The sequence below is a fragment of the Danio aesculapii genome, chromosome 14 (genome assembly GCF_903798145.1).
Source record: "Danio aesculapii chromosome 14, fDanAes4.1, whole genome shotgun sequence".
Lineage (NCBI taxonomy): Eukaryota > Metazoa > Chordata > Actinopteri > Cypriniformes > Danionidae > Danio > Danio aesculapii.
In genome coordinates, this window is record NC_079448.1 from 36,368,529 (window position 1) to 36,378,246 (window position 9,718).

At 38.1% G+C, this 9,718-nt stretch overlaps 1 protein-coding gene across 3 annotated transcripts in view; it reads right to left on the reverse strand.

The window, feature by feature from the left end:
* The window catches only part of gria1a (glutamate receptor, ionotropic, AMPA 1a), a 146,162-nt gene extending 137,290 nt beyond the window's left edge, over positions 1–8,872 (reverse strand). For all 3 annotated transcript variants that reach the window (XM_056472346.1, XM_056472343.1, XM_056472345.1), the window contains exons 1-2: positions 8,632–8,872; positions 8,348–8,482 (exon numbers count right to left, since the gene is read on the reverse strand). In XM_056472346.1, the coding sequence (XP_056328321.1) occupies positions 8,348–8,482; positions 8,632–8,713 (217 nt within the window). In that variant the 5' untranslated portion in view covers positions 8,714–8,872. The remainder of the gene's footprint in view (positions 1–8,347; positions 8,483–8,631) is intronic.
* Between the last annotated feature and the right edge of the window lie 846 nt (positions 8,873–9,718).

Here is a 9,718-nt window from a genome sequence, read left to right on the forward strand (position 1 = left end):
TCAGTCATCCATGCTAATGGGAGTCATACACAATAATAATACTTTTTCCACTGCACCATGACTTTATATTCTATACTGTAAATTAAGACAGCATCATATTATATTTTGGTAAAAAGGCGTAGGCCTTTGCCTTTCACATAAGCCATTTCTGATTCCAAATGATCAACTAGAAGTCGAGTTATTATTTGCTGTTCCTAAAACTTGAATAGGCGACAAGACTTTTGTCAGGTAGTGTACATGTTGAGTTCAGCAGCTAGAATCTACTGAAATGACAATGAACAACAGATACCTGTCACTCAAGTGACCACGCCCTCAATTAAGCAGAATTTTAAGGCTTAATATAAATTAACTCATTAAAAATTCACCCCGTCACAGTTGTCATGAAGAGTAGTATATCTGTATACACCAAATCCATTATTTATACCAGGCTGTAAACATTTTTTTCCTGTAGTAAAGTTGGGCATGGGTGACACGGTGGCTCAGTGGTTAACCGCAAGAAGGTCACTGGTTCGAGTCTCGGCTGGATCAGTTGGCATTTCTGTGTGGAGTTTGCATGTTTGCATGGATTCCTCAGAGTGCTCTTCAATTGAATAAACTAAATTATACGTAGTGTATGTATGTGGTTACTTCTGTATAGCTTCATGAGAGAGAGAGGTTGCTGCTTGGTGTAATGAAATGTTTTTATTTATTTTTGTATTGTTGATGTGCTTAATTTCGTTAACAAAAAAGTTCTGTTTAATGAATAAATTAATGAATGAATGCATGAATGCTTCATTTGTTTTCCTGTAGTATGTCTCGATTCTCAACCCTGCCTGAGCCAGATCATAAAACATTTCCTTAACACGATATTACAGTTCATGATTACGTTTCCACAAGCGCTAAGGCCTACAGGGATTAGAATTAAAAACCCCTCTCAAATTCTCTATGGTGATGTCAGCCAAGACAGACGCATGTGTCCTCATTAAGGCAGGAGCTCTTGCTATATGGGACATCCTCCTAATGAAGCGTAATTGGACTGCTTCCACTATTTAACATGATGGTATGGGGACAGCGGCTTCTCTCTTGCACCAGATAACATGTCAAGGCAAGATACTGAGTTTCAACTTCAGTCACATTTACTGATTGTTGTGCTTGTCATTTCCAGCATAAAAATCAAAAGACTTACCTCTTTGGGTTCATTGTTCTAGTTTTCTACAAGAAAGAGCAGCACAGTAACAGTTGTCATGTTTTTGAGCAAGAGAAGACAGATGGGAGAAGACGTGATGCTCTCTTTGTCTCTCATTAATGTAAAGGACTGTGCGAGACAAGGGAGTCTCTGTTCGTCTCTCCGACTGAACATGACAGCTCCTCTCTTTGCCTCATTGAGGAGAAGTACATCCCTCGCCAAATGCTTTCTTACAGCTTTTACAAAAACCAACAGCTAAAACCGAGAAACAAAGCCACTGTATACAAATCCAGCACACAGCGGACCCAATCACCTCCCTGTTATTGTTGTGAATGCGCATATTATGTCGGAAATCACACTGAATTTCATCCCAGCTGATGGGATACTGTGCTCCGTGGGATACTGTGAAAGGCTGGTGCTGTTATTCATGTTATTTTAGAGGGCAATAACAAAACAATTTACAGTTTGAATTCCAGTTCCACAACTGAACATATAAAATTAAATTACAATATAATACCATTAAGGGGTTTGCGGATGGTATGATTTTTATTGCTAATGAAAGTCTCTTCTAAAATACATCAAAACAGTAATATTGTGAATTATTATTAGAATATTTAAAAAAAACTTGATCTTTTAGAGTTGATTCTAATATGCTTAAAATATATCTTATTATTATGAACAATGGTGAACATACTTTTTGCCATTTAACATTTTGCCATATTTTTGGATGAATTTAAAGTTGAAGATAGCACTTTTCTAAAATACAAATACTATAATTTATTGCTTACTTATTAAAAATTTGTAATTATTATTAATTAAAATCCTTATAAATGGTAAAAGTAATTGTGTCAACAAACATTTTTATAGATATTTGAATACATTTATTGATAAATTAAAAATTAAAAGAATTCAATTTATTTGAAAAAATACAATGTGCTGCTTACTTCTGAATAAAGAATTAATTGTACCCCAAACAAAATTGTTTGTTTAATACACTACCTGACAAAAGTCTTATCGCCTATCCTAAGTTATAGAAACAGCAAATAATAACTTGACTTCTAGTTAATCATTTGGTGTCAGAAGTGGTTTGTGTGACAGGTAAAGGCCTCTAGATTACGCTTATTTTACCAAAATAAAATATGATTATGCCTTGATTTTAATCGTTTAATTAGGCCAGTAAGGTCTGACTTTACTTTGACAAAAGTCTTGTCACTTAACCGAAATAATGTAAAGTATAGTATATAAAGTCATGGTGCAGTGGAAAAAGAATGAATATTGTGTATGACTTCCATGAGCTTGGACAACTGCATCTATACATCTCTGCAATGACTCAAATAAGTTAATAAAGTCATTTGGAATGGCAAAGGAAAGCGTTCTTGCAGGACTCCCAGAGTTCATCAAGATTCTTTGGATTCATCTTCAATGCCTCCTCCTTCATCTTACCCCAGACATGCTCAATAATGTTCATGTCTGGTGACTGAGCTGGCCAATCCTGGAGAACCTTGACCTTCTTTGCTTTCAGGAACTTTGATGTGGAGGCCTGAAGTATAAGAAGGATCGCTGTACTATACTGCTGAAGAATTTGCCCTCTCCTGTGATTTGTAATGTAATGGTACCTCAGGCTGTTGATGTTGCCATCTACTCTGCAGATCTCTCACACACCCCCATACTGAATGTAACCCCAAACCATGATATTTCCTTCACCAAACTTGACTGATTTCTTTGAGAATCTTGGGTCCATGCGAGTGCCAATCGGTCTTCTGCAGTATTTGTGATGATTGGGATGCAGTTTAACAGATTAATTATCTGAAAATTACCTTCTCCCACTTTTCCCAAACAATCAACTATAAGTCAAGTTATTATTTGTTGCTCTTAAACTGGGACCGACGACAAGATTTTTATCACGTGGTGCATACTTGTGTATACAATATATATATATATATTATATATATATATATATATATATATATATATATATTATATATATATATATATATATATATATATATATATATATATATATATATATATATATATTTCAATTAGATTTCTACTTTCGTAGTGTGCATCAATGTCAAAATCATTTTTTGTAAATAAACATATTCTGTTGCCTTTAAAAATCGCCTCAATTTAGTGTCTTCCTTAATGAATAATGGTATAAATCTCGTTTAGGAATGACAGGAGTAGATGCATATAGGCTACTACAAAATCTGACAAGCTACATTTACATTCTTCCAGTGCCATATGACAGCACAAACGACCGCGAACCACTAAAGATTCTGCACTTGATAATAATGGGGAGTGATTTAGCAGTTACTATTGGTTGTTTACGGTTGCCAAGCAACAGCACAACCTGTAATACAGCCTTCGACTGATGTGCAGTCACAGGTGTGCAGAGGCTCTAAATGTGGCAGACCCCAGCAGAATTTATAATGCTGAAACTGTTAGATGTTCAAACTCTCTGGACCTCTTTGGTAATTTAATTAAACAGTGAATCCTATCCAATTCATGTGTGGTGTATTTTGGAGATCCTGTTGCTCTGCTGTGACTGAGGGCGATCCCTTCCCCCCCATTCTCTCTCCTGTTACACAATAACACAACACCCCGGAGCCAATTCCTCCAACACACACACAAAATCCTAGAAATTCACTACCGTGCTGCCTGTACGCATTTCTCAGTGCATGTACAACACACGGAAAGACTTGCTGCAGAGGGTTATTATTTTCTTCTCAGTGCGAGGCTCTGAAAGACATTTCAGGCTTATGACAGAACCCGCTGCTGCTTTCTGAGAGACTCTGATGCATGTTTACAGCCGTCTCCCAAGAGCAATCACATCAGATGCGAAGGTGTAAAGTACATATTGTGAAACACCTAATAAAGAGGAAATGCACGCCACATAATGCTCTTCAACAGATGTTTCATTTAGAGCATTATGAGACTTTTTCAGGTGCAGATAAAATTATAGCAACAGTAAATACGCTCCATTCAGTTCTCTGTCATGAAGCACGCTTATATTCCTCCGGCCCGGAGGCTTTCTTTCTTGGAGGTCTTTGAAAGCGCACTCTCCCACCGATCTTTAAGTGGGCTCTCGAGTCTTAGCATGGTGGAATCGGTGAGCATCTCTTATTGATCGTGGAGTCTTTGCATGGGGTCCGGCTATTGATCAGCTCTAATTCTGCTCACGGATCAAATAAAGGAATCTACCATTAACTGTGAGGACTTCAAATGTCAGCGAGACGGCTGGGGGTCATCGAATAAATTGCATTCCACCTTTGTACTGACACATTGTGCAGAAATTGAAAGCGAAAATGTGTCTATTCTTGAACAGCGGGAGAGGGAATGAAAAAGAATACTGTCTGGTTGTGTCCTGTTTATCAATTTATGAGTCATCTGTTTTAATTACTTGTTTACCAGGAGGAAATTTAATTAATATTCACTCTATACAGTACACAGGATATCTAAATTTACTTTAGCTTAATGTAATAAAAGTTATCGTAGATCATCCAGCAGGTAAAAACACATACGACGGCAACAATTAAATCAAATGTGGTCTTGTTATTATAGTCAACAACTGCTGTTTTTCCATATTATAATTAACCTTACACAAACCCACACAACATGCTTAACGTAAAACCATGAAAGATCAATTTAATCCTCAAGTTGCATTTGATGCTGAGTAGAAATGACAATTATTTAGCATGTAAATGAAAATATTGTCATCATTTACTCGCCCTTGTGTTATTCCAAAACTATTAGACTTTCAAGCATTTTAGAAACACAAAATAATTATAAGCAAAAAAAAATCTACCTTCAATCTCAAAACACAGTAAAACACAGTAATCCACAGTAATTCCAATTTCATGAAGCTATATATTGAGGTACAGTATGCATTTAATTTACTTCACAAAATTAGAGCTATAACCCACTGGAGTCATATAGATTACTTTTATATTGCTTTACTGAACATTTTTAGGCTCAAAACCTTGAAGTGAACTGAGTTTTAATAAAGAGGCAGAAACCTCTCATGTTTCCTTAAGACGAACAAAACCTTTGATCTTTAACCATACTGTACAAAAAACTCAATCAAATCAATCAATCAAAGGCAGTCGAAAAATGTGGAAAAATATTAAAAAGCCTTACTGACATGGCGATTCCTTAATAAATAGCGCAGTTTTAAGAAATAGCCATGTCAATAAAGGCTTTTTAATATTTTGTCCACATTTTTTGAGTGCCTTGGATTGATTTTTGCTGTTTACTCTCATGAATCCCTTACCTAAAGAGCACCAAGATATTATTTAATGGCCCTTTTCCACTGAGTGGTTCGGTACGATATGGTTCGATACACTTTTATGGCCGTTTCTACTATCAAAGGGTACCAAAAAGCAAACTGTAGCGTACCACTTTTTGGGTACCCTTTGCAAAGGGTTCCTAGCATGACAAAAGGGTACCAAAAGGCAGCGCTAGACAAGCAGCAGAACGCTATTGGTTTATAGAGACATGTCACTCACTCATGGACAAGCAGGAGAATTAAAACAAAGAAACACAGCCGAGACATCACACCATACATATAAGGAGCCATGGTCAACTCGAGCTTAAACAAGCCTTGTCGTTGTCTTGATGAACAGCCATAAAGCCAAGAACAAAATCTGCTGTGTCCTGTTGTTGTTTTGCGAGCCTGTCTAAAAGTGTGAGCAGTTTCACTTTCTCCAGGGAGCTCGCGATCGCTCGTGCGCGTCTATACTTCTTGAGCTGATGAAAATAAGGTGCGGGTGATTATTGAAGTGCTTCTGACATCTGATCCTTTCAGAAATGGACAAACGTGAGATTGAAGCATGAAAAAACTAAGGAGAAGCCAGAAAATAAAAAGGAGTATGATTATTTCAGCAACCTAAACCATGAACAAACTGCCATGTTTAACCATTATCATCAACTTTTGAACTACTATGAATTTGGAATGACGAAATTACTTTCTAACAAGAGGTTACATTGTAAAATGTATGTTTACAGTAACATTAGCCATTAAATACCAATGAGGGATCGTTATCCTCTTGTTATTCTTTCCTGTTATCAATAAAAATAGCTTTTCTAGGTGTCAAGCCACATCTTCTTTAATCAACCTTTGGCCCAGAACAATCCTGCCCTCTTTTCTGTGTACTCAACCCCCTCTGGTCCAGCCCGGCAGGTGCTGACGGGGATGGTTTGCTCTAAAGATTGAGCCCACACAGAGGGGGAGCAGCTGTGGGTAACTTTCCTCAGGCGCCTCCGGACACACATTCAGCTCCTGGCACAAGAGACCATTCAGCATTACACAGAGTCAGGGCCTTCACCATTCACCATCAAACAGATCAGGAAGGGGGCTGCAGAGTAATACTACTGTAGAAGGCTTTCGATTAAACTGCTGCCACATTTAAATATGACTGAGCTTTATAACGGGTCACTGAATAACAAATGTCTTATCTTGAGGGGGAAAAAAGGAAAAGAGGGTGAGGAAGAAGTGCTGGGACATCATAGACTAATGAGCGTGTTGAGTTTTACACCTGAGCGAATGCCATGAAATTCATGAGGGATGGATTTGTCTCTTCACTTCCATTCAGCTCTGAGAGAATCAGCGGATGGAGCTTAATTATACTGTTTGGGGACCCTCACAATCGGCATCCTAATATCTGTTAATAAGGCCATTACACAATTGTTTTCATTCCATCTGATTGGTTTTCCTCAAGACTGAGGGGAAAAAAAAGGCATGAGTTGCTGGTGGATCATTGGTCTGAATGCATGAAAGGAGGATGAGGTGGGAGGACCTACGCATAGCTCAAAATCACATCAAGAAATGAAATATTGGTAGCCTGGGGGGAGACGAATGCGTAGATTTAATGTGCATTTCTTTGATGTGCTCTCTGTAGTATAACAGAACAAAGAATATTTAAAACATGCTACAGAGCTGAAAGACATCTGCTCTCTGATTTTATATCAAGTGTCTAGTTTGCATCATATTCTGAAAAACTCTATTATCTAAACTTGATTTTCTCCTTTGATGCTTTAGAGCGAAAAAGAATCTGAGAAAGAGTTAAATAGTGCTTCCAAAGTGTTTTGGTCTCGAGTACAGAGCAAAGAATCACCTTAGCGACACTAAACAATGAAAGTGTTTTTTATTTTATACACTAATTATATTACTCAGCAATATTATAATCTTAAGATTTGCTTTCAAATGATCAATGCTGTAAGTCGACTTCTACAAACACGTGTTGTTTTTCCAGGTGCACAAATGGAATTATGCAATTTAGACATAACTAAGGTGCATTCTTATAAAATAAAGTAATAATTTCAGTAAGTTCAAAATCTTACTTCTTTTGGGAATCAGAGAGAGAGAAGAGAGAGAGAGAGAGGAGAGAGAGAGAGAGAGAGAGAGAGAGAGAGAGAGAGAGAGTCAATCCATTCTCCATAACCTCATTATATTGCTGCTGTTAGAGATCAACATGAGCCCAAAGAGCTTGAAATGCATTGATTAATCAGTTCATTGGCTATTAACCCTTGTTTTCTAGTGCTCTGATCCTCTGTTCTGTTCAAAGGAAGCTGCTACATGTTGTGCGCTTTGAGTTTAGAAATACAAATATCTTATTGACTACTAAATCTTAATATGACCTGTGACCCATAATAACGGACCGAAAATATCAATATTAATTAATCTCGATCAATTTTTTAAGCATTATGAAACGATTTAATGATGTATCGGCGACAAAGCGTGCGCGTCCATCATGACGCATAATAGAGATTCATTGCAAGCACAGGACTGAAACGAAATGGTGAAGAAAAAGCGGACGTTAAAAATGTGTTTAACTTGGCAATCAGATTATTTCCCAACGACATGATCCCAACCCAGAGCGCATTTCGCGTAACGCGCATATTTGCATCTGAATCCATGCATTTTTTTCATTTGCAACGCATTTATGACTATTGCATTAAAAAGAACCACAGCTGATGCAAGATAAAAATTGTATTCAGCACAAATAATATCGATTTCATCTCCGCGAGTATGCGCAACAGGGAGACAAAAACTTTCACAATCCAGACTTCTTTCATTTTATCTTTCTGCCATCAAAGCAACAGATACGAACAGCAGTTGCAGTGGCTTGATATTCGCTTCACACATTTTCTCTCCACACTGTAAAAACGGGTTGTACTCACACGCATAAGTCATGGAGAAGCTATTGCCCAATTTGACCATATCCACTTGAGGTACCAGTTTAGGGATATCCTGGTGATGCGAGAGCGCAAAACGAAACACTTCATATTCGTGTGATTCGGTTGGGAATAACCCTCCTGGGGAGAAAGAAGAATCACAGAATAACGTTAAAACAACTCAAGCAGCTTTCCTGTACAACAAGTACATTGAATAACACTATAATTACGCGGTATCTCCATTTTTTTAATCGCGCGCCATTCTGCTCTCACTTTTGTCATTCACTCACCTATGTTGATATTACTCGGAAAACTGGAACCGAAGCACAATCCCAGAAAACTGGTGCAGAGCAGTGTAAGGCTTCGCTGCATATTTCCTTTTGCATTAGCGAAGATAAAGAAAGCCAAATCCCAAGCATGGGTATGCGCGTGGTGTTGAATATCTTCTAGATGCTCTCACACTATCCACACATCGGCGAGTGAGTAGCGTGGATTACAGGTGCACCTCTTTGCGCGTGCTGTCCTCTCTCGCACTCGCGCCGCGTCCTTGTGTGTTGCGCTCAGTCGTTCCTTTAGCACGAGCAGCATTTCCTCTGAACGCCACGAGCGCGCACGGGGGTGAGAGAGAGCGATAGAGGGAGAGGGAAGAGAGCGAGAGAGAGAGATTCTCCAAAACCCGCACTCCACTCTAGCGCAACACGGTGTGTGGAGTTTCTTCTCTACTTCACAATTAGTGATTCAATTACCGAACGATATTTCACGCGCTCTAGCTAAGAACTGATGGCGAATGACTCGTAAACAATCATGAGGGTATACATTTCAAATGAAGTGCTTGTCAATAACAATATTCGTGGAATTCGGTTAATTACTCTGTCTTTTCTTTTGTGCGGTAACACATTTGTTTGTTTTCATGTTTAAAAAAAAACAGAAACTAGAAGTCATTAAATATTGTGATTAACTTCCTGTTTCCAGCAGTTTCAGGGAGTATATGTTCTTCAGTAAAACAACAGTTGTTGAGGGGACAAAATGAGACTGCTAATTAAACTGTTGGACATAATTGTAACATTTTTAGCAAAATGTTTGAGGCTGAATATTTTAACAAATAACTCGGTCTGTTTTGGAAGTTTGCCAGTGCCCCTTGTTTGAAAACCGCTGTTTTAGAATATGGTACATAAACTTTACTGGCCGGCGTCGACAGTGAGACCATCTGCTGCGCACACAACCAAAGACGGTTGCTGCCCAGTTCCCTCATATGGAAATAAAGGATTCACGCAGGCTTTCAGTCCACCATACTGTCTAAACACACGTGGGTATATTTACCTTTATCAACATTATCTACATAATCATGTTCTAAAATAAAGTTTAACCCAAAACCCT